The sequence below is a fragment of the Peromyscus eremicus genome, chromosome 1 (assembly GCF_949786415.1).
Source record: "Peromyscus eremicus chromosome 1, PerEre_H2_v1, whole genome shotgun sequence".
Taxonomy (NCBI): domain Eukaryota; kingdom Metazoa; phylum Chordata; class Mammalia; order Rodentia; family Cricetidae; genus Peromyscus; species Peromyscus eremicus.
Window position 1 is genome coordinate 93004443 of NC_081416.1, and position 24581 is coordinate 93029023.

The 24581-nt window shown below is 50.7% G+C and overlaps 1 protein-coding gene across 1 annotated transcript; it reads right to left on the minus strand.

Moving 5' to 3' along the window:
• Positions 1-524: 524 nt before the first annotated feature.
• Tub (TUB bipartite transcription factor) lies at positions 525-23678 on the minus strand. Its single transcript, XM_059260154.1, has 12 exons — positions 23593-23678; positions 14922-14973; positions 14398-14560; positions 11649-11792; positions 10252-10419; positions 9191-9309; positions 8141-8338; positions 7761-7873; positions 6969-7086; positions 5541-5639; positions 5161-5332; positions 525-4768 (listed from the first exon to the last, which is right to left on the minus strand). Exons 1-12 carry the CDS (start codon positions 23676-23678, stop codon positions 4635-4637), a joined length of 1566 nt encoding a protein of 521 aa, XP_059116137.1. The 3' UTR covers positions 525-4634.
• Between the last annotated feature and the right edge of the window lie 903 nt (positions 23679-24581).

The window sequence follows — 24581 nt, forward strand, 5'->3', positions numbered from 1 at the left end:
CTCTGTGGGGTATGTGTGACTTTGTGATGACTCCCTTCAAGAGTAGACCATTAGCTTTGAGGCCTGCTTTCAGTAATAACTACAGGCTTCCTTCCATCATTTTGGCTTCATATCCACCACAGACTGAAAAAGATTCCCACACATGTAAAAGTCCTGTTTAAATGGGTCCAGCTCTGGACATGGCCTGGAATCACGTGGCTGGGCCTTTTCCACCCTTGAGTCCTACATCCCAGTTCTGTCTACAAGGACCATGCCCACCAGGCACACTTAGGGACTATCGGCCAGTTCCTTCAGGTGACCCAGATGACCTTGAAGTATCTTCTAGCCTCATCTTTTCCACACTGGATGTGGCACCACATGAAAAGACAGTGTTGACCTGTATGTCACTGGTTTTAAACACACTCTGCGCCTTTTTTGTTGCTCTTACCCACCAGACCCTTTGAAGCTCCTAGGAATGCATGGAATGGAGAACATTTTCAGGAGAGACACATTTTCTCCCTCTATGAAAAACAAGGACACTGCAGTCAAACAGTTCAAGTTTAATTTGTTGATACACGTCTTTACTTAGACAAACACTAAATTCTATAACATACATAATGTCATTATGGGAAAATACCAAGTTTGTCATTGCACATACCAATAAATAAATACATTTGCTTCAGAATACCAAAAAGTTTATTCAAAAAGTCACTTAATAAAAGCACAGTTTTGCAAGTTTGTCTAAAACTCCAGATAATTTTAAACAAAAATAAAATGTCTGACCACTCCAAAATAGGAAAGACAATCATGTGCAAATCGACATACATGTTCTAGGCGTTGTGAAACTGGCTAAGTGTGCTCCCAGCAAGAGAAATGCTGCCTGTCCTCACCAAGCTGGTCACATCCAGGAGGCTGGAGCTGGGCTTCCCCTTCTGTGCTACTCTGAGGTGCTCTATAGAAGACTCTAGACTTCAGCCTCATCTCCAGCTCTACCTGGACCTCAGCGGGGGAGGAGGGGCAGGAGGAGAGAGGAGAGGGGTGCAGTATCTTTCTTAGGAAAGAAAGAAGGCACAGTGATGAGCTAGGAAAGGTAGTGATGAGAGCAAGAATTAACCTTCAGCAACCCAGCTTTGACAGGCCTGCATCTTTATCTTACAGGGAAGGAGACGGACACAGGATTATGTAGTTTGCTCAAATGCCCTAGCTGCTATAAATGCAGTTGTACGCTCCTGGACTAAGTCACCTCTGCGCTGAAAACCCAAACCCATCCCAGTACTTAAGATCTTGAAATGACAAAAAATTGCAAGCTGGAGTGAAGAAGGGCAGGTGATCATAAACTGAAGTAAGAATCCATCCCATAGCCTGTTCTGGAGACTGGAGCAGGTCTACAAGCCAGAGCCTAGGGCAGTGTAAGGTCCCAACTCTGCAGGGCAGTTGGGCCCCAGTCACAGTGCTAGGCACCACAGAAAGCATGCTTTGATGGCACCTGGCATCCTGAAATCCCATGAGGATATCACAGCTGGGGCAAGGAGTACAGAGAAGGGAAGGCCAGGGCTGCTGCTAAGGGGAAACCAGGCTGTCCATCGAGGAGATGGCTGTTGTGCTTGCAGAGCAGGGCTGTGGACGTGGCTCCTCCTGCAGACCCCATCTGAGCAGCCCTTCCTATTGCTTAAACTTAGAACTACTTCGACTTCTAAATAAAGTTTGGAGGCAAATACCCTGCCATTTCCAGAAAGAAGGAAAAAATAAACCACTTCTACAACATTGTTGCCTCAGTGAAGGTAGGTTTACCAAAAGTTCTCTTCCAGCCTGCCATCAGACATCTTGGCTCCCTACACCTGTCTTCCCCTAGGCATGTGCCTGACTTGCTTCCCCTTAGTGTCAAGATTGTTAAGGCACCATCACTATACCATGTTCATTTAAAAGGATGCACATCTCAGCTCCTCCTCCAGTGAGACCGGCACTACATTTCCTTGATCATCTGCTTGGAACCATGGAAGAAAGAGCATGGAAAGAAGGGACATAATCCACTGTGGTCACAACTGCCTCCTTATTCTTTTCCTACTCAGATGTGATCTTAAACGTCTGTTGGTTAATTGCAGATTGCCCTTTCCTCCAGACACACGTGCACACGCACACACAGACAGACACAGAGCACCTTAGAGCCAGAAGGACAGAAAAAGCTAGACTCGGAGAGGACTTGGGGAAGCTAACATCACCACTCTGCAGAGGAACTGTTTTGGAGCAGAGGGTGGAGAGTTTTAGGGTGGAGAGCCAGTAGCATACAGAGGAGCTGCCTAAGGTTCCAGCTGCTCCACACTCGTACAGACTGTCCATTCATCCCATCATCAATTTGTTGCCTAGTCAAGGACCACCTAGGAGAAGAGGGTGTGAAAGGTAAGAAATCTTACTGTGGGAGAGGCTGAACCCAGGTGATCCCCAGGGCCATGGTATCTGAGGTCCATGGGCCTGTGCTCAAGAAAAGGCAACATCACCAGGGGCTGAGTCCCAAGATCTGAGCTTGGGAGGCTGGTCTGAAGCAGGTTACTCAACTACTCTTGTCACTTGGTGCCCCATAGAGGGTCTTGTGCTGACTGCCTTTCTCCATAGTGGGCCTGTTTCCTGGTGCTACCAAATTTATATTCTAATAGCCAACACCCCCTTTTTTTGTGTGCTGAAGCAGAGAGCAGAGGCCAAGAGTTTCCCATTGTGCTTCCAGTTCCTTCTTCCCACCAGGGGCTCTTCCACCCACTAGACTCCAGAATCAGCCTGTTCAACCTCAACATTGTAAACCCAGAGAAAGGGCTTGACTAGAATGAAGATCTGCTTTCTGCCACCTCTGTCAGCAGATTGCTCCTTATAAAGTCAGGGAAGGAGGGCAAACACAGAACTACGGGAAGGACATAGATGGCACTGTAATCTTTCATCAGGAGATAGGCCAGCCCCAGCATAGACGTCCTGGTGCCCTCGAAACTAGACTGTAAACAAAGGCTAACTCACTGTAAGGTCCTCTCATGGAGATGTATGGCTCAGGTGTGTCAGATCCTACTACAGAAGGTGTGCCTTGCTTAGAAGGAAATAGAAGAATCCAGATGTTTTTCTTAAATACTATTTCCATTTACATCAACCCAGCCTCCTGACCTGTAGAGCCTCATTTACATACTCAAAGCATGACTTTACTTTTACTTAGCCTTTTTGAGCATATCTATTTTAAAGCAATGCCTAAATGCTCTTTGCTTCCCACTGGTTTCTTATCTCCATCTAGGCAAGAAGCTTCTTTCAAATGACACAGGCAAGGCTTGGCGTTCCCAAGCCCACTAGATGAGTGGTGCCATCCAAGGAAAAGTGGCAGTGGAAGGGATGTCCAGGCCCAGCCCCTGAACCCTCAGGCTGCCTGTCACATCTACACAAAGAAGTTTGCAGTGGCTCTGCTGAGGTCTGTGCACAACTTGAAGGCCTCATAGAGGGGCCAGGCACAGGCCAGATCGGATCAGACAACTTTCAACATGGAAATGCCTGATGCCCTACCGAAAGATTTTTCAATCTTAGAGATTAACTCTGAAGGTCCTAAGTCTCTGGAATTGGGAAGGGAAAGGGCATGCAGAATGGACCCCAGAAGGCCAGAGAGTCTAGTTTCTGGGAAACAGTAGAAACAAAGGACCTTGAGGTTCTGAACTCTGTCATTAACCAGTTAGGTAACCAAGAGACAAGTCCCATGTTCCCAGGGATCAGCATTACTTTTGGTGAGCCATACAGAGTCCTACCACCTGAGCTCTTGTGGCCCTAAAGTATTCTCCGCTCTTCTCAGCCCGCTCCATTCCCCTAAGAATGGCACACAGCCCTGAATGGTCAGGGCATGCTAGCAACAATGGGAACCGGGTCTTCCCAGAGAGGACATTCTTCCTGAAGCATGCCATTACTTGAATGGTGACCTCTACCCTACATATATGTCATAGGAGTTGTGCTGGGGCTGCTCAACGTCAGCAAGCCCTGATGTAGGGAGCCTCCTGGACGACTCCTTTAACCCCCATCCACTCAGATATTTGGCTTGGAGAGCTGGGTTCTTGCTTCTAGAAGCAACAAATGAGTTACCACTCTAAGCTACCAGCTAATTCCCACAGCCAGGCCCCTGCGATCCTAGCAAGGCTCTGCCACTCACCTATTCCCACCCCCCAACTTCCCTTAGGCCTGATGGGCCCTTCTGAGGTGGAAGTACTTTCTGCTGACCACCAGGCCCTTTGCTACATAAAGGGCCCTATATATACACATAGACTCACTGTACCCTACCTCCTGGGACACCCACTGTCCCCTGACTTGTAGGCTGAGTGGATGGCTGGGCCACAGCAGCCCTGCTTGTGCTTCCCTCCCTCTGCACCTCCTGCTGAAGAGCTTGCCCTGTGTGGTAAACACAACTGTGGCAGGGTACTGACCCAAGACTGGTCGTGTGTGTTGACCTGGGGGCACAGAAATACTCCTTTTCCCTTCATACCCATTTGCTATCCCCCTGCTTCAGCAGCAGAGGCAAAGCAGCCAGTTTCTGGTTGGTAAGGCCAGAAAGCCCGCTGAGGGCCTATGAACAGAGGGGAGGCAGGGCTGTCTCGGCAGGCAGGCAAGCTCCACTCCGGACTGGGCCACCCTAAAGGCTGAGGAGGCCTCTACTCGCAGGCCAGCTTGCTGTCAAAGCTGGACAGCGCAATGGCAAAGGCCTGCAGTGCACACAGTGGGTAGTTGTAATCCATGGTGAACACGTCTTCTGCTACCCGGCCAAACTGCATGACGATGTAGTCCGCTGTGGCCATGCACAAGCATGGGTGGTGTAAACAGGAAGAGGAGATGAGACACAGGCCACAAGAGGGGAGGAAAAGGAGATGCCAGGAGATCCCAAAGGATGAGAAAACAAAGGCTCAGGAGAAGAGATGGGTGAGGAGCAAGAGGGTAAAGGGGGAGATGCACACAGACAGCAGGGGACAGGGAAGAAAAGACATCATTTAAAGGGTGTTCCCAAGCCCCAGATTCGGCTGGGCTCACAGAATCTGGGGCAGAGCTCTAATCACTACAGTTAGAAAGTTCTTGCTAATATAAACCATATACCCACATCCTGCAATCTGGCTGGTATGGACCAGGGAGTGAGGGCTAGGCACCACATGTACAGTGTCAATAAGGAGGGGCAGCAATACTCACGGTCATTGCCATGGATGATCTGGAAGTTCTTCACAGAAGCCTGGGTGACGCGCCCATGGAAGTTGAGTACGTAGGACTGTGTGTCATCATTCCAGACTGGCGTCTTGTTTTGCAGCTCAATGATGGTCTCCGTGTTCTTGTTCTGCCAGCGTGCTAGCAGTGTCTCGTGCTCCTGGTGGTAGGGAAGTGGGGACAGCCTTACTTGAGCCAGACCCAAGCCTTGGCATCACAACCACCCAAAGAGGGATCTTACCCAGGAATGAGGTTCCCTAAACTTTCAGAGTTTCTCAAATTGTATCCCCTACACATACACCTTGGAGGAATTCTGCCCTTAGAAGCTCATTCAGAGGCTGGGGTCTGGGGAAGCGATAGAGACTCACATTGCGGGGACGGATACAGACTCTCTCATGAACCATGTTCATGCCTGGGACAATCACACTCATCTTCCGAGGTCCCTTGAAGCCTAGAACATTTGTCTCCTGGGAAAACAAGAGAATTTAGTACTGGCTACCTCAAATTGCTTACCCATAGGGAGACTGGGCCAAGGAGGTAAAGACAAAGAGGAATAAAATGTCTGCAACATCTATACTTGATAGTCTAATGTCACCTCTAAATTTAGCACAGCCTAAACTACTCCCATTTACAGCCCAGCTTGCTTCAGTCAATGGCAGCTCAGCACTTACATTTAGTCACGTGAACTGGAGTCATACTAACCTCACTCTCTCACTCCCCCACTCCTAGCCTATCCACAATTTCTATCAGCTATATGTTCAGATTACACCAGCATCTAAGATCACCAAACAACCACTAAAGCAACTCCTTGTTTCTGCCCTGGGCCCCCATGGCTCTCCTCCCCACCATCTGGTCTCAACACAGCACCCTCGCTGTCATTCCTATTAAAGGGTATGTTTTCCTTCCCTGTTTAAACCTTTAGTCTATCTTCAGGGCCTTATGTGATTTGGCCCCTAGTCCTTAGTTTTCTTGCTATCTTAACTCTCTTCTGCAATCACTCTGCTCTCATCAGACATACGCACAGCTGGTTTTCACTTCTGGTCTTTACTCGAGTTACCTTGGCAAGACCTTCCCTGCCATCACTCCTAAAGGTCCACATACACCATGACATTTCATATATCCGTATCTCTAACTAGATTTTTAATTCTGAGCATTGATCAAGAATATACTTATTTCACTTACATCTGTTTTATGCCTTGTCTCTCAATAAAGATTTAAATGCCATAAGGGTTTGCTTCTATTTCTGATGTCCTAAGTCTGTCCTTCCAACAGTACCTGGGACACAGACGGACTCAGGCTGCTTCTCTAAGATTGGCCAGCAGGTGGCACTATGGGATCATCCAAAATGGCTGAGGCATCTAATAGGTTCACAGGACACCCATCCTTTACTTTCAGAAATGAAGAACCCAAGTTTGTAACAGAGAATGCTCATATATGTACATTCCAGTCTTGTTCTTGTTGGTATGATGTTAGCAAGCAAGCTTCAGTTTCCAGACCAAAGGGAAGAGAATCTCTGTTCTGAAATGATTCTGAAAGGGTCCCAGATCCACACAAGTGCCTGGTACTGCAGCTGCAGCAGGGAGATGGGAGTGACGTCTAGAACGGAGCCCAGGCATGTACTTCCTCCTGCCCAGGGAGCGTTCCCAGAGCTCCCCAGGCAGTTAGCCTGCTGTAGTCGGAGCCCTGGAGACAGGTAAGGTCTAGGTCCCTGTCCCACACAACGTCACGTCTACAGAGATCCCCAACCCAGTCAAACTATGGTTTGAGTTTCATGTCTACCTAGAAACAGGACTCACATAGCACACAGCTGCCAGCTCCTGGCGCAAAGTTCCACTTTCCAGCGTAGAAGAGGACGCCTTCTGAGGGTTGACGCCATTGTCGTACACAGTGAACTTCGTGCCCATCAGGTTGGACCTGAAGGAAAGGCACAGTCAACAGGCTTGTATACCTCTTCCCATGGCATGGCACAGCCCGTTCTCTTACAAGAAGCCTACAGAGCATTATGGGCAGACCTGGGGACAGAGTGGAGGAACCCCATAAGCAGTCAACTCTAAAGTCAACTCAAAGGGTATCTCATTTCAGTGAAGGAAATTCAGGGAGTGAGTCAGTGTTCATAGGTTTCTATGAACCATAGGAGGGGACAGAGGCACTGCTTTTTCTGGAAAGTAAGCAGAGTGGCATCTAGGAGGCCAAAGAGGATTCTGCACCTCATGGAGAAGGGCTGTCCCTGTCCTTTCCAGGGCTACGTCCAGCTTTAGCTACTCACACCTTCACTTACTCTTCCTCAATGAGACCTCACTTGAGGCCTCCCCACCTCACCTCCTCAGGGCTTCTTTGCCTCTGGGTCCCTTGCCTCTGACCAGGGAGCCAAAGCAACTCTTCCATGGTGGCCTACATCATTGGCAACATCCTGGTTGGACCTGTCACTCATGCTGGACCTGTACCCAATACCTTCGAGCAGCTTAGTCCTGTCTGACTCAAGGCTGGGCATAGACTGGCCTGTGGTTGGACTTGATAGAGGATCTCATTCAGAGATATCAGAAGGCTTTCTGGTCCCCTCCCTTGCCTTCCTGAAAGAGCACTAGTACCGCAATTTCCCAATATAGCTGTCGCCTCCCCGAGACAAGTCTGTTGGGTCCACAGAGATGAGGTAATTGGAAGTTTTGCTCTTCTTTCTCTTCCTTCCCGCCAGGAGGAACACCTTAAAGAGTAAAGCAATATCACATTCCATATCTACCCACAATTGTGGTGTCCACTCACATATCTGGGCGCACACACAAATGGTCACTTTGCTTCATCTCCTCCAATACATCTATGTGTGCACACATACAAGCACTGATAAGCCCATGAGTCCACACAAAACACTTATTTCCCTGGAGAACTGAGAGGCCAGTGTTGAAGCTAAGCTTCCCTCACATTCTAGCCTCTAGGCTTCCAAACTGAAAATACGTGCCCAGAGGAACCTCACCTTCTTGCCATCCTCACGGTCTAGGTGCAGAAAGTAGGTGGGGTACATGCCCCTGTCCATCCCCTTTTTGTCCCGAGTGATGCGGCATTTGACGGTGATCCCTTGTGGGGCTGGCCTCAGAGCAAATTCCTCTAGATCCTGGACCTCGATTTCCACCGGTGGCTCTGGGGCTGCTGGGCTGGGGGCTGAGGCTGCCTCCTATGGAGAGGAGAGTAGAAGACTAAATCGAGAGGCTCTCCCCTTCAGATTGGTGGTCTAGGATAAGTCTGCCTCCTGATTCAGTGAGGGGAAGGAGAGGTAGGTCAGGATCCCTGGAGTGTGGATGTGGCTACCATGCCCCCAGGGTCAGGAGCTATCTTCTAGCCTCTCCCTTTCCTCAACAGTTCCTGGAGGTGAAGACAGGGATCAGAGCAGGTTCTCAGGAGGTCATCCTGTCCAAGTCCAGCTCTCCCTGCATCCTAGCCCTTTAACCTACTGAAGAGATAGGAAACAGTAGACAAGCAGAAGAGCTCAGAGAAGCTTCATACAGACACCTAACCCAAGGAAAGCTAGCACCTCATAATGTTATCATATACATAAACAACTACCTCATGTTGTAGTTTATCAACTTGACATAGCATAGAGTCAAGGGGGTGAAGAGGGTTGTGCTTGCCCATACCAAACTGACGTGTGGCCATGTCTATGATGGATGGTCTTGATGTGAGAGGGCCCAGCCCACTGTGGGTGGCACCATCCCTAGGCAGGTGGGCTCAGGCTGTCTAAGAAAACTAACTGAGCATGAACCTAAGTGAATGGTCCTGTGCATGAAGTGAGTGATCCAGCAGGCAGTATTCCTCCATGGGTTCTGCTTGAGTTCCCTCAATGATGGCTTGTGATCATTGTGACAATGATAGATGTGGTAGTGTAAGCCGAATAAACCCTTTCCTCTCCAAGATGCTTCTGGTTAGTGTTTTTATCACAACAGAAAACAACTAGACCACCACCCAGAGGCAGATCTCACCACCAATGTCAGCCTCCTGCAGGGGATGAAGGTTCCTTCTCTTCACTCACCCTGATGGACTTTCTGCTAGTAGCGGAACTGGGGCGGGTGTTGCTGTTGAGCTGGGAAGAGCTAGAGCTGTTTTCATCTTCATCCTCTTCCTCATCAAAGCTCATGCTGCTGGAGATGCCTATGGTGAGCAGAGAACATGGAGGCTAAGCAGACAGACAGGTTTTATAGTGAGAATCTAGGTGGTCACATGGAGATGCACGTTCAGACCCTGACTCACTTACACCCAGGCACTCATACAGACATCTGCACACACCCTCACATTGCTGTATGTACTCCCACTCATCCAGACACATACAAGGACACATGTTCTCTTTGGTACACACATGAACTGGGGCTTGTCACGATTCTCTTTGGGATGCATCCCACCACCCAATTTTAGCTCAGTCCCTATATCCCAACTCTTCTTCAATCTCAGTTACATCATCCCTATCGCTTGTGTATCAAAGCCTGAGCTGAGCAACCTGCACAAGAAACCTCTACTTCTGATGCAAGGCCATGGGTGGCGTAGACCACAGACTCTGATATAGACTCGTGGATGGGACTGACTCTGCTTTCCCCAGCTGTCTTCCCTGACCCAGAATAAACGTTATTTCCTCAGGAAGCAGTCTTTTAGCAGGTTCTTTATGTGTGTGGATCTGCCAGGCTGCACCCAGGATTCCCTGGAGTTAGGGCCCATGCCAGAGAAACTGGGCAGTGGGTTTCCAGGGAGGACCTGCTCTGCCTCCCAGCAGCTCAGCAGACAAATGGACAACTTCTTGTCCAAACAAAAGGGAAAGAAAATCTGCACGTAAACCTGGGCCTCACAGGAGCAACAGAGAGGGTTAGGCTGCTGGCTAGCTACCCCAGTTCATACTTCTTTTTCTTAACTTGGTCTTATTAGGGGCCCTGGCCCAAAACTTCTCATCTGACTCCAATAATTCCCCTACATGACATCCAGGGAAAGACTGGACCAAACCTAAGAAGGCTATTTTCTTGGAGAAGAGTGCATCTAAGTGGAGAAGAGTGCATCTAAGAACCTGGGACTGAGCTTTGGTCCCAGCTGGGCCCCCATGGGGCTCACCCTTCCTCTGCATCGTGGCACGGAGGTCCTGCCCGCTGGGCCGTGTGCCCCCACCGGCTGCTGTCTCCCCTGCATCCTTGGCGTGGTCTGACTGTCCCACAGTCAGGATCTGCACTGGGCCTTGGGCCTCAGACTTGTCTTCTGCCAGAGTTGCTGGCCCGCTGGTGCCTGCAGGCCAGATACTCCTGAGTTACATCCAGAGGGAGAGGGAAAGGCCTGGATTCTCAGGTGTCCATGAAGGGAGAGGGATGGATGACAGGGCCCTCTGAAAAACCTTATTTGCAAAACTGGTTTAAAAAAAAACAACAACTAATGACTACTGTCAGCCTGTTGATACTTGGTAAATTGTAAAGGGACATGGGCTTCATTTCTTCTGTCTTTCCCCCCAAGGTAACTGCCAAGGGTGGGTTTGAAATACTCCACATCCTTAAGACAGACAAGAACCATCTACAAAATCAACTGCACAGTGGGAAGAACAAGACAGAAAACAAAGATCAATCCAAACCATAGTTGCGGCCAGTATCCTTCCTGGACACAGACATCTACAAGCTACGCATGCTGGTGTTGGTTCTTCACACACTCATACATGTACAATACACTCACATACGCCATTAAAAATAGGGCCCTCTCTCAAAGACTGGCTGGCACCTAGTCGCCTTCCCAAGCACACGGCCTCCCATCCCATGTGCCCTGTCATCTGCTGGCAGAGCCTGCCTTCCTTATACTTCCTGCCCAAGGAGCTGCAGCCTGAGTGACAGAAAGACCCGGCCCACAGGTAGCAGCTTCCCTGCCTGCCTGAGCTTTGTTCAGTGCTATAACCAGCTCCAGAAACCCAAGGATCCTGACACCCCACTGTCCAACTACGACACAGTGGCCTAGAAATCAATGGCCATGAACAAGGATTGAAGAAACAGTAGCCAGGAAAAAGGACTTGGGGAAGTGGCCACCATCACTGTCATTGATCCCTAGGATCTGTTAGACTGAGGGGCAGAGGGACAGACAGACACTGGTCTGTGGGTCAGGGAGTTCTGGGGACAAGGCAGGAAGTTGGGAGAAATCCACATGAGGCGGCACAGTGGACACCTGACGGGGGAGCAGAAGCTTCCACCAAAGGGAGCATCCTGGCTTGGGACTGGATGAGGGAGCTCAGGCTGAGGTAAGCCAGGAGGAAGGGGGTTGGTCCTGACCCACAGCTAAGCTATCCCTCACTTCCTGGCAGTTTGACAAGGCCTTCCACACCCACAAACTAGCCAAGGTACTCATGAGCTAGACAAGGCTTCCTGATGGGCACCCTGAGTACACCTGAGGTCACACTCAATGAGAATACTCATGGAGGATAAGCTCCGCTCCCACAATGAGGTCAGTCCTCCAGGAGGTCTGAGGAGAATCAGGCTAACCTTTATGCTTTCCCTTCTTCTCCTTCCTAGGGGCCCCACCCTGGCCCCCCGATGCAGCTGCTGCCTTGGTTTTCTTGGCTGAGGCTGGTGCTGGTGGACGGGTAGCTCCCAGTTGCACACTGGCAAGTGAGTCGGCCTCTTGAACTGCTCAGGAGAGAACCCAAGACAGAAAAGTGGGTATTGGGTGAGATCAGCACTCCCACCTGACCACAGTTCCCACCCCAGCCCTCACATAGCTCTTCACCCGTATCATCAACCCACGCATCAACCAGGCAATGGTCAAGGACAGGCCCAGCCTACTACAGTGAAGTTGACAGCTAGGAACCAAAGTTCTAGGTCAGCCAACTGTTCTGAGCCTGGGCAAGTGCAGGGGGAGTGTCATGAGAATGTGCCATGGAGGATGGGAAGGAGACAAAGGCTGTATCTTCTGAAAGAGACCACAGCCATGCTAGATACTCCAGGAAGCCTGTAGAGGTCTTGGGTGCTGAGCCCATGGATCCAGTGTAAGGGAGGAGGGGCTCTGTGGGCACGCCAACAGGGAAGTATCAGAAAAGGCACAGCCAGTGCCCTCCACGGTCTCCACACAGTAGGACCCTCATCTGCTCAAAATCTGTTGAAGAGCTTCTGAACGCTCAAGATGACAACCAACAGCCTCCAGCCTGGTAGACTCCTCCCTCTCCTTCCTCAACCTCACCACACACTCTGCCACCCAGCATGCATCCAGCCACACCGGACTGGTTTAGTGCCTTGCACGAACCACACTCCTTTTATGTTATGGTGTCCTTGCCTGCACTATCCTTCCCAGCTGATTAATTCCTACTTCTGATTTCCTGGAAGGTCCAGAGAAGCTGTCCCCCACTGCCTAGTGAGAGCCAGTGTCCTGCCACCTCCTCACACAGCCTGGCTTCTTCCCACAAATACACTGCAACCACCTGCTGAAACTCTCTCCCACGTAGAACAGAAGCTCCATGGAAACAAAACCACATCTGCCTGCTTACTCTGTACCCACAGCCACTAGTCCGCATCCCTTCACTGAATACTTAAGGAGATTTATGGACTTGTACCATGAATGAGCACCATGAATGAGTTTGGCAACAGGTCAAACACTTCCATTGAGAGTGTCAGTTCTTCGGTCACTCCCTTACCAGTGAGCCCCTGCATTAACACCAACAGCCAGCAGGGGGCAGGGCAAGAGGCTGTTAAAACTAGGGATGTTAGTGGGCAGGCTCAGAAGCATGGGTCTTGGTCAAACAGCAGGTGTGCAGCAGCCTCTCTTGGCTTTGTCCACCACTCAGAGCTGGACAAAGACTTTGGGCCCCAGAGAAGCAGCAGGAACTTCACACACGGCCAGCTTACCCCATGGGGAAGGCCCCTAAAGGCCTCACCTATTCTGATCTCAGTGGGGAACAGCAATCACCTGAGTCTGGGCCCTGGAACACATTGTGGTTTCTTCCATTTTCCAAGCTCTAAGGCTGATTCCCCCTTTTTATAAGTGAAGCAAAAAGTACAAGAGAGGATAAGCGACTTGCCACATCCATGAGCAAGTCTTGCCATGGTAAGGCAGTGGCATGGCAAGCCAGGCTGCACAGGACCACAGGCAGTGGGTATCTTCCTGGGATGAAATCACAACACAGCAAATGCAATCCACAGCCTTGACAAATGCCCAGAGACAGCCTTCATTATCAGGAACGGATGGGTTTCCTCAGAGGGTGTGTGTGCACATGGAGACCAACCTTACTTAGTGTGCCAAGCCTCGACCTATCCAATAGGTGAAGGGCACCTAATTCCTTCCCTTTAAAGCATCAGGATGGTGTTGGGGTGAGCGAAGAGCTGAGATAACAGAACATAGGGAAGAACCTGAACATTGTGGGGTAGTGAGGGCAAGGCCAGTGGTCAGAGGAAGAAAGTTCTCCCTGAGCTGAAAACAATCCCAGCAGTTGACTGTGGCTGGAGGCTCCAGGTCAGAAAGGAACCGCAGAAGGAAGAAAGCACTGCTAAGATCTTTCCTACCCTACCTACAAAAGCCAGGTAGGTGCCATGGCATAACTCCCAATTACTACTGTGCAGGAAGCAGTCACCTGCATGGCTGGTGCCAGCCCAGCAGAGGGCAGTAAAGACTGAGTGTGTCACCTTCTCTCTCACAAACCCTGTGGCACTGAACCCAACCTAAGTTGGGTAAAGTCCTGGACACCCAGATGCAAAAGAGTCACACCTGGGTAGGGATGGGCTCTGAGACAATGTCCAGATTGGGCTCTGCTGAGCACCAAGTGTAAGGAAGGCAGCCCTGGGGGATTCAGTCCTCAGCCAGGAGCAGCATAGTGAGGAGGCAAGAGCTCAGAGAGGAAGGAGGCAGGTGACCCGGGAGCCCCTAGCCTGAGTAAGGCAGGAACGTGGGAGAAGGATTCTTCATAGGAGAGAATGCTGGGCACAGGATCTCAGGGACATGCTTCAGATCAGAAACCTGGACCTTGGAATTCCCCAATCCATCAAGTTTGAGCCTTTTGGCCTCAAGACCTAACACAGGAAGTGACCATCTGAACATAAACAGGAGCCCAAGGCTAAGGCTGTCTCTCTGTCTGCTTCACTCAGCTGTCCACCTGAGCCAGATACATCATTCAGCCTGGGCAAACCCCTACAGGATGAGTCCACACTCCCCCGTAACCCTCTACCACCCTGATCCCCAGGGTGTGGTACCCCAGTGCTGGGGATTCCCTAGACTGGCTGTTCCTGGGGCAGAGGCAGGGTGTACCTTGGTAGCTGGTGCTGCCACTGCTGCTGAGGTAGGACTCCACCAGGGGGGCTTGCTCCTCTGACTGCCTGGCCCGCCGGCTCCGGGGCCGCCCATCTGCATTGGCCTGCACCATCAGAGGCTCCTGGCGCTTCTTCTTCTGCTTCTGCTCCAACAGGGCCCGCTACAGAGGCACAGGGCAGGCACAGAGGTGGACTGGCCCACCACCTCCTCCAGGAGGAAGGGGTTCCCACAGTGGGGCCAAAGGGAGCACCCTGATCTCTGGGCTAGGTTCCAGAAGTTGTACTGGAGTCTCTCTAGCCTTCCCTGGGTTAAGGACTCATGCTGTTGGCAGCCGGTGACTAGCTGCCAGGCTGGCAGAAGAGGCGAGGACTGGGGTAGGGTTAATATAATAATACAGAGCTGATAAACCAGAGAGTTCACTTCTCTACCCATGCGACAGGGTCATCCAAAGATGAGGGACTCACTGCTCCCGAACACCTCTGCTGAGATGCTGCCTTCCCACCAGCCCCGGCCTCACTTACCTGCCGGTCAAGCTTCTGCTGCCTCAGGTTGCTGCCCTCATCATCTAGGACACTGCAGAGGGAGAGAAAGGTATTCAGGGCTGCCCAGTGAGGTTCCAGGAGGTAGCCCAGAACCCACCCCCATCTTTTAAGCTCTTATCATGGTTCCCAGTGAGTCCACGTGGTGGAGGGAGAAAGAACGGAGGCTGCCATCTAGGAGCTAATTCAAGACAAGAAGGGAAAATTCAGTGGTAGAGCACTTGCCTAGTGTACATAAGGCCCTGGATCTGATCCCCAGCACAAACAAAACAAAGCCTCCAAGACTGGGTGTGGTGGATCATGCCTCTAATCCCAGCATTAGGGAGTTTGAGACATGAGGACAGGAGTTCAATGTCAGTCTGGAGACCCCGTCTTTAAAACACAGAAAACAAAGGGCCAAGCCATATTTCTGCCATGTTGGTTGCTTATCCTCCTCTATTACCTTGAGGACTTCTAAGCTAGCCTGGCCCTGGTAAGAACAGGATGAAACCCCTTCAGATGCCTGAGTAGAGCCAAGCCTGACAGAAAACCAGAGGAGCCCAAGCAGGGGCATCAGTCATTAGCCAATCCCAAGAATGCTGGCCTTCATGCCAGGACTTGCTTCTGCAGTTCCTTACCATCTTCTCATCTGCTTCTTTCCATCCTTTTTGGAAAGAGCTGGGTCCTCTAGGGCAGACCATCTCCCTATCCCAAATTCCCGGCTCCCAGGTAGGAATAGGGGATGTACTGACACAGTCCTGTTCCCCTAAAGAGGGCATAGTGTCCTCATTTGGGAGAGGCTAAAATGCCGACCAGTTTCCCCAGGACAAGGCCAGGGCTGGGTAAGAATAACCGCAGGGTAGACACAATTAGCTAAGGGACAGCCCAGCAAATGGCTTTTAGCCCTTCTCTGGCCATGGACACAGGACCAAGGTAGTACCAAGAGCATCAGATCCTTGAGTCCCACCAGTCTCAGGTCAGAAAGTTCTTCTCACACAGACTGCTCCTGCCCCCTAGGAAGGCAGAATATGAACAGAGAACTGTTGTGGAATAGTGTTTTTATACACTGTGAAGATGTGTTGTTCTCATTGGCTTACTAAAGAGCTAAATGGCCAATAGCTAGACAGGAAGAGATTAGGCAGGACTTGTGGACAGGGAGAGATAACTGGGATGAAGAATAATGGAGTGACCAGGAGATGCAGGGAGAAGCAACATGAACATGCCATGTTGAAGAAAGATACTGACCCATGTGGTAGAATGTAGATAAGAAATAGGGGTTAATTTAAGTTGTAAGAGATAGTTAATAACAAGCCTAAGCTATTGGCCAAGCATTTATAATTAATAATAAGTCTCTATGTGGTTATTTGAGAGCTGGCTGGTGGGACAGAAAATTCTGCCTTCAGAGAACTAGTAATTTAAACCACTTAGTTTTCTTGCTAGATCAATATACCTCTGGCTCAAATTCTATGAAATTTCAACTCAGGATGCTACTAGGGGTGGAGATGGAACCTGAGGCTGGGAACCCTGGAAACTCCAGGCTGCTTCTCCTAGTTATGCTGGAGCCTGGCTGAACTAGACCTGTGGGTGGGGACATGCTCAAGTAGGCCCGAGTGCATTGGGTTTGTGGGGAGACTGTAAGGAAGTGTATGAGTGGATCTCATGTATGTGCACATGTGTATGCAGGCATCTGTGTTAAGAGGTAGGTTTGCTCGTGTGAAGGTGAGTACAGTGTGTGTGGACAGGAAAAGACAAGATCAAAAATCACTCCAAAACTGCAGTGAAGTGCTTGCCTTCTGACAGCTGAACCGTATGTCCCTTAAACTACTTGAAGAGCTAGCCACCCAGTGCCACTCACCTCCCTGGCCACCTATGACTACTATGCACCATTTTAACTGACAGCTGCCCTAACTATTTGACAGGAGAAGGGGAGGCCTTCTCCTGGTACCCCTGGATTGATCTGCACATCATCAGAACACATGTAGGGCTGTGTACAAAATGGCCTCATTCACCAAACCCTTGGCTGCTGGAACACAGGAAGAAACACATCTCAATGACAAGTCTCTAAGTTTAAGTCTTCCCAAGACAGCCCACATGCCCCAAGAGCACCTGAATCCGGAGCTCCCAGACACATTACCAGGACCCAAGGCCTCAACAAGCTGCCTAAAACTTCAGTCTGGTTGAACTGGTAAACATCTTGCCATGAAAAGCACACTGACTCTGTGGGGTACCTCTAGAGACCTAGGTCTCTTGGCTCTCTAGAGAGAACACAGATGTCAGGTAATCAAGACACTAAGGGCCTTGAATGGCTTGAGAGGCCACAGCTTCCCACCACGTCCACTACTCACATCAGTAACACAAGGGCAGAGCATTCCCTGCAACTGATGTCCAAGCCTCACTGTCCACCAAGGTCCACAGCAGTGCACACTCGCTACTTCTAGAATATCAGTGAGAAATGCAGTAAGGGCTCTATCCAGTGACTGGCAGGAGCAGAAAGGTCTGACACCCAGACAGGCTCTGGTTGGGCCCAGCAGCCTCTGATCCTGGCCTCAGAAGTCCCTGTGTGATCTCTATAGGTCAGGTATTGGCTTCCACTGTGCCAGAGGAGAGGATATTTACCTCTTACAGGGATGTCACAGGCTACATTCTTTCAGAGGGCAGTGCTGGGGACAGAAACAGTTACCTGGGTCATTCCAGAACAAACAATATGCTTTCCTCAGTGCCAATGAAATTTCTAGAGACATCTAGAAAAGGTAAGGTGTGCATCAGCAAAGCCATCTGCAGACAGGCTCTGAGGCAGCAAAAGATGTTTCTGAAGTGGTGACCTCACCGCTCTGTGCCACACAGGGAGGTGTTTTCTTATCACAGGAACTGTCACACTGCCCTGGACCTTCCATGCAGTTATGTCTGGGGTCAAATGCTATTTTCCATGAGCACAGTACTTCCTCTCCCACTATCCCCACATTTCCTGTTTGGGAAGATGGACAAAGAATCACAGGTTGATTACCAGATAAGATACAGGTAGTGATAAACCAGCCAGCCTCCATATTGGGCTTGTAAACCATCCTATAGTAAAGACAAACTAGGTTTATTCCTGTTTATGATTAAATCTGTTTCTCAAGGATTGAGCTATGCCCCACTTTTAACCTTAACAACAAAAGGTTCTATACGGCCTGTTCCAGGAAATGGCAACTATGTATGCCTTTGTTTCAGAAGGTTGTTATGACCACCTTGCACCCTTGCCTTTATTTCAGAAGGTTGTTATGACCACCTTGCACCCTTGCCTTTATTTCAGAAGGTTGTTATGACCACCTTGCACCCTTGCCTTTATTTCAGAAGGTTGTTATGACCACCTTGCACCCACGCCTTTGTTTCAGAAGGTTGTTATGACCACCTTGCACCCACGCCTTTGTTTCAGAAGGTTGTTATGACCAACTTGTTATGCTTGTGTTCTGCTTCTGTAATCCCCCACTTATTTGCCTGCCAAATACCCCCATTTGGAAACCCCCTATTCTTAAGCTATAAAAACCTTATCTTTTCCACATTCAACGCTGATCTCTTGAACCCCGCCTTAGGGAGAGATAGCCCATGTACACGAATAAAGCTTCCTTTAATTAATTTGGCAATGATTTGGGTCAGTGTTCTTTCTCCTCAAATCTGTGGGACTAACAGTAGCAGGAACTTAACTGTGGCTTTCAGAGAAGGATGAACACAAGGGTACAGTCTCTGAGAGATTCTAGAAGTCACAGATATATCAGAAGAGCCCAGAGAGCCACGCACTATCTCTCTCAGCATCGGGTATGTTCAAAAGGAATGGTGCATGGCAGCACAAGAATTGCTGTTAGAAATGACCCTCTCTAGGCCCAGCAAGATGCACATAGGGGGCCCTATAATGACCCACCCACCACCCATGTAACACACAGAGAAAGCTGGGTTTCTAGGAGATTGGCAAGGATACTGGGAGATCACAATCACCGGCAGTGACAAGCTTGTACTGGGGATGGGGAGAGGGAGAGTATTCTAGTAAGGACAATGCATCTGGACAAAGACAAGCTCCCTGGTGAATAACAAAAGAAGCCCCAGCACAGCAGCTTGCACTGAGGAACAGTGACAATAATGATGGCTGTCTCGAGGGGGAGCAGAACCAAAGCTCCCTCCCTGCTCGCACCACACGGGCTAGCCCTGCCTCTTCAGTTCCACTGCAACAGTACTCCTAAGGTGTCTGTCTTTCTTACAACACCTCCCAGGCCTGCCTTTCTGATGGGCACCGTTCTAGGCTGCACTAAATGATAACCATGCAAGGAGACATTAATGGCTTTTTAATGACTTTGGTTCCAAATATGGAATCACTGCCAAGCCTAGGCTGCCAGCTGCAGCCCCGCCAGGAGGCTCAGACAGAGACAGGGCACTGATGGATGGGTCTTCCAGCTGACCCTGGCGGCTCCTTCATTATGGTCACCTCCTACTGGGAGCCAGACCTAGAAGGCCAAGGAATGTTCGAACGTTCGAGTCACTGGCTCCGGTCTAAAGTATCCCCCGATTTGGCTGCTCTACCCAGGGTCAAAAGGGTGGCAACTTCAACTCCCATGGAGCCAGGCTATCTACAGCCACTCACGCCCCTGGAGACAGGTGTCTAGGGACTTGTGCTGTGGACTGGAAAAGGCTAGTATGACCAGTATTATTAGAAAACCTGTTTCCATCCTTCTCTTCCTACATTCCACTTTGTAAACGCTAGCTAATCACTACCAGAGGCCCAGGCCAGGGCAACACAGAGATGGACTCAGCCATCTGGATGCCCCATCCAAGCCCACCTGTAACCTGCCCCTTTCTTCCTACCTCCTTCCTTCCCTCAGCCACAGCAGAAGCTGCTCTGAACCTAGGAATCAGAGCAATAGGCTATAAGGACAAGCCACCCAGAATGTCTGCCTGCAACCCTGTGCCAAACACCAGAAGGAGGGAAGTCCATATCCATGGCTCCCACTGCCTAGCAGCTGCTTGGCACACGGTTGGAAATGGGGGCAGGCTCTCACCTCTGAGGATGGGTCGTCTCCTTCCGGCCAGGGGTTCCCAAACATACTATGTGAACTAAAGCTGCTTTGTGGCATTGGCCTTGGCAATTCAGAACTACCGGGGAGCATGCTCAAGAATCAGTTTTGTTGTTTTAAGCGAGTACCATGGGGTTCTCTAATAATCAGCCATGCAAATGACTCTTGTGACCACAGCTGGTGATCTTCAAAGAGTAAGAAACTGGAGTTTCCAGAAAGATTGCCTGAGGTTGTCAATACAAGGCACCTGAGGCTAAACCTGGCAGCAGAACTGAAGGGGTGTGTGTGTGTGTGGGGGGGGGGTGTCTAACAAGAGCCCAAAGGACAGGAAAACCAGTCTTGCTTAGACTTAACCCAAGGTAGAGCTTGCCAGTCCCAACTGGTTGGAGGAAGATGTTTGGAACAAAGAAATAGTGAGAGGCCTATGTGGACTCTCGCAGCCTGAGATTCTCTATGGCCTGGAGCTGTACCTTGCAGGAGTTCTGGAGGCTTCACTGTGATGAGAGAGCACTTTGGGTGTGCTCAGAACCCAGGAATGGGACCAGGAAGACAAGAGACCCCTAAATGTTGTCTGGAGTGTGACATCACTTGGATTTATAGAGGTAGCATTTTATCTACACTGGAGAGTGCTGAAGGCTCACCCACACACACATGAGGTCCCCGCTCTCCAAGAGTTCATGATTTGGTGAAGGAAGCCCTGAGCACTGCAGACAAGAACACTGAGGATGAGTCTAAATGGATGGCTCAGCAGGTAAAAATGCTTACTGCTCTTGCAGAAGACCTGAGTTCAGTTCCCAGCACCCACATGGCTATTTACAACTGCCTGTATCTCCAGTCCCATGGGATGTGATGCCCTCTGCTGGCTTCCTCCAGCTCCAGAATGCCCACAGTGCACATAAACCCACACACATAAATAAAAGAAAGGAGGACTGAAGACAATATGCCTGAAGCCACAGTCCTTCCTCAGAGCTCTACGCACCTACAACCTATAAAAGGTGGCAGAGTCATACACTACAGGCACCGGATACTCTTCAAAAACACTGGTCAAGCGAAATGGGCAGAATTGAAAACGACTAGTCATGGGAAACAAAAGGCAGACCATGGATCTAATTGTTGATCTTTATAAGTGAAATGGCTCCCTTTTAAGTCAGAATGTGAGCTTAATCCACGATCATTAGAAACTGAGCCAAAATTACCCCTAAGAAGATTAGCACCAACTATCACTGCTTTGAAGAAAATGAGTGGAGCCTAGGGAATGCAGGATGCAGCCACCAGAGAAAGAGAGGAAAACCCTACGAGAAGAGCTAACTCGTCAGTCTCTCTCAGTCTCTCTCCCCCACACGCCACATTCCAGTCTGATGTGCTGCGGCATTAGGGAAACCTCATGATAGTCAAAGCCCATGTACACACGCTGCCCCCCGCCCGGCTGTCAAGAAATATGTCGTTTCTTCTGTCCCAGTTTTCCGCCACCAGACAGACCTGTGGCTTTGCCTGCAACCAGCAGCCTAGTAATGCAAAGGGCCATTTGAATCTCCTCTCAACAAGCCTCCCCTACTGGGAAGTCTACGCAAGTCTAGTGCTTTTCCAGGCTCTGTACATGCCCAGAAAGACTGGACAGGGCAGGGGACGATCCTTCTGATGGCAGCCCATCCCCAGCTGAATACCTACCCTCCCTACTCTACAGAACAAGGAAGCAGGTGACAGAAATGGAGAAAGGAAGCAGGTTGGGCTACCAGGGTGCCAAGCTGCTTTCAGGGCCAGGCTTCCAGGGTGGCAGGATTCTGTGCTTTCAGCTGAGTGTGGGAGGGAGAATGGGGGGAGGATGATTAGGCTCAGACTGGGTTGAATGTCAATCACCCATTTCAGGATACCAATGCCCTGGGCACTTGCAACAGATTTCTCAGAGATAACCCTACCTCCCAGAGGCATCTTTTCCCAGTAGCAAGCAGAATTCTCCCTAGCTTGAGGTAGATTTTTCTCTACAAGCTTTGCAAATTGCTTTAGTCCTTGGGTCCCTGGGACAATCAGCCTTGAACTGTGACCAGCCCAGCCTTCCATTTGTCGATACCTAAGCATGCGGTTATCCCCACAGTCACAGTGTAGCCTATGGTTGGCCACCATCTTCCAACTGGATCCCCTTGAAGGTACTTCTCACAGCACTGTTGTCTGCTCAGCCCACAGGCACCACCTTCCACCTCTGCTGGCAGACAGATGGTCAGTGATACTCTATAGCGCTGCACCAACTTCTAGGAGGTCCTTGGCCCACAGAATGGCCCCAACACTATCTGTACCTCCAGCGTGGGTATATGTCAAAGGCAGATAGTCTTTTGGGTTAGTGCGACCCAGTCCCCAGTTCCCAATCAGTATTCTCCCTTATCCATGTGAGACTGAGGTACGGGCTCACATGTCTGCAGGAGATCCTGTGTATGGCTCTGTGCACATGTGTCTGTGTGTGTGTTGCTGGGAAGATAGAAAATAACTCAAGAAGCTCCCACAGAAGCTGAGCTCAGAGGCAGTAATCATTCTCAAGAAAATCCCTAAATTCTCAGGCCTATGACAGGTGCCTGTTGGTAGGAAAACCTGCTTTTAACAAGCTTCAGGCAGTTCCAGCTGGTTTCTACTTGGGATTCTATCTGGACAGACTCCTAGAAGGGCTCTGTCAGAATCACTTTCTGTCAGTGACTGGGCTCAACATCCTTGCCTAGGGCACGTGGGTCCTGAGTGTCTGATTTTGCAACCCACTGAATGTGCACCTGGGTCAGCAAAAAAAAAAAAAAAAAAAAAAAAAAAAAAAAAAAAAAAGTGGGTCTTGGCAGTCCAGCACCCTTTTTACACACATGCCTCTCTAGGAGGCTTTGAGAGCCTGGTAGCCCATGGCAACTAGAGAGCCAATGACTGGCCACGGATGTGGCGCTGCTATGGCAATGAGCTCTTTTCCCCGGTAATAGAATTGAGTAGAGTGGATGGTGAAAGGCCTGCACCTGTGTGAGGCTGAAGACCACCCCTCCCCCACCTCCCACACAAGAAAACCTGGTCCTGCCTTAGGTTAGACCAACGAAGTATCCAGGAACAGGAGGTGGGTCAGGGCTCTTGAATCCACGTGAGCGTGTAAGAGCAATTTTCTGTATTGTGAGCTAGTCCCTTTAACAAGCAGATTACTATTACTGAATCTCTGAAAGGTACTGAATAGTACTTGTAAGTAGGTAGTATGGTGTATTTCTATACGGATGTGAATATGCACAGATTTCTAAGTAAGCACCCCTGTGGTCCAAGAATGAAGGTCTACAGAGTATATGGGTTCATGTATATGTCAGCTGCCTTGTGGTCTGGGTTCTAACTGTCTCACAAATCCATGCTTTGGGGATGTGAACTGAACAGCATGGGCATCTTTGGCCCAGAGCGCAGATACCCTATGTGTGCAAGCGTGAAGATGCAGGGGTGGGTGCGCACAAGCTATCCAGGCGCATGTCCTGGGTGCTGGGCCTAGAAGGCGGCTCAGAGCAGTTCCTTTCTCCGTATGCTACCAGACTCAACAAGGCCAGAGATCCTTTCAGAACCCTTGGGATGTTGAGGAGGGTGGAGAGGGCAGGTGGCTTTGAGAACCTCAAAGTTGGGATGAAAAACCTCGGCACCTCCAACCCGCGCTCTCGGTGTTGGAAAAGATGTGGAGGGCATCAGAGCCCTGCCTCCAGGCCAGATGACCTGACCGACGCTGCATCCCGATTTGGGAGGTGGTGTGTGCCTTGGCAGCGAGCTACCGCCCTCCCCCCGCCCTCAGCGTTGGAGTGGGGGTCCGCACACGCCCCGGGGCCGGGGAAGCCGGGCCCGCGTACCTGTAGGGAATCCAGTCGGAATGCGGCTTGGAAGTCATGTCTCCCGGGGGCGGGGCGGCGGCTGCGGCTTCCAAGGCCCGGACCGCTCGGGGCTGGCGCGGGGACCCTGCTCAGCTCTCGGGCCGCCCCGGGCCGCATCCTCCCGGGCCCCGCCGCTGGGCCCCGCTGAGGCCCTTTCTGCACGCCAGGGCCCCGGCCGCGAGCTCCCAGAGCGGCTGCCTGTGCGGCGCGGCGCGGAGGGACAAGCGGCGGGACTGCGCGGGGCCGCGGGAGCGCGCGGGCTAGAGCGCGCCCGAGGCGGGAGAGGTAGTCCGCACCGCAGGCGCCGGGTCTCGCGCCCGGGGCTGAGCTCTGCGTGGCAGTCGCCGCCCCGCCCCTGGTCCCGCCCTAGCGGAGACCCCACCCCGGCCCGTGGATGCAGATCGCGTGGCGCCCACCTTCCTCTGGGAAGGACGCTGTCACCCAGCCCCAGTTCCTCCCTCTAGGACCTCGGCTATCTGAGATTTACCCGGGATAGGGCAGAGTAGGGGGGCTCCAGTTAGAGGTGTCGGAAGAGCCTGTGGTCTGAGTACTGAGGCCTGCTTCCTTCTCAACCTTCCATTTCACGTGCCTGCCCCCAGAACCTTCTGATCTTTAGTTTTAGTAAAAGTGTTTCCTCAGCCAGGGTCCTTCTTTTGCACCTGACACTTCCCGTCTTTGCTTCCACAACCAAGAGGAAGGTTATATTAGCTGCTGCACTCCAGGCCCTTAGAAAGTTGGAGCATTAGTGGGCACAAGAGCTTTGAGAA

Excerpts from the sequence above, each read along its gene's own strand:
- Tub (XM_059260154.1), bottom strand. The coding sequence starts at position 23,678 with ATGCAGCGTCGGTCAGGTCATCTGGCCTGGAGGCAGGGCTCTGATGCC. Across the intron at positions 14,561-14,921 it reads AGCAGAAGCTTGACCGGCAG|CGGGCCCTGTTGGAGCAGAA; the intron begins GTAAGTGAGGCC and ends GTGCCTCTGTAG. Across the intron at positions 9,310-10,251 it reads TGCCACGATGCAGAGGAAGG|GCATCTCCAGCAGCATGAGC; the intron begins GTGAGCCCCATG and ends TGCTCACCATAG.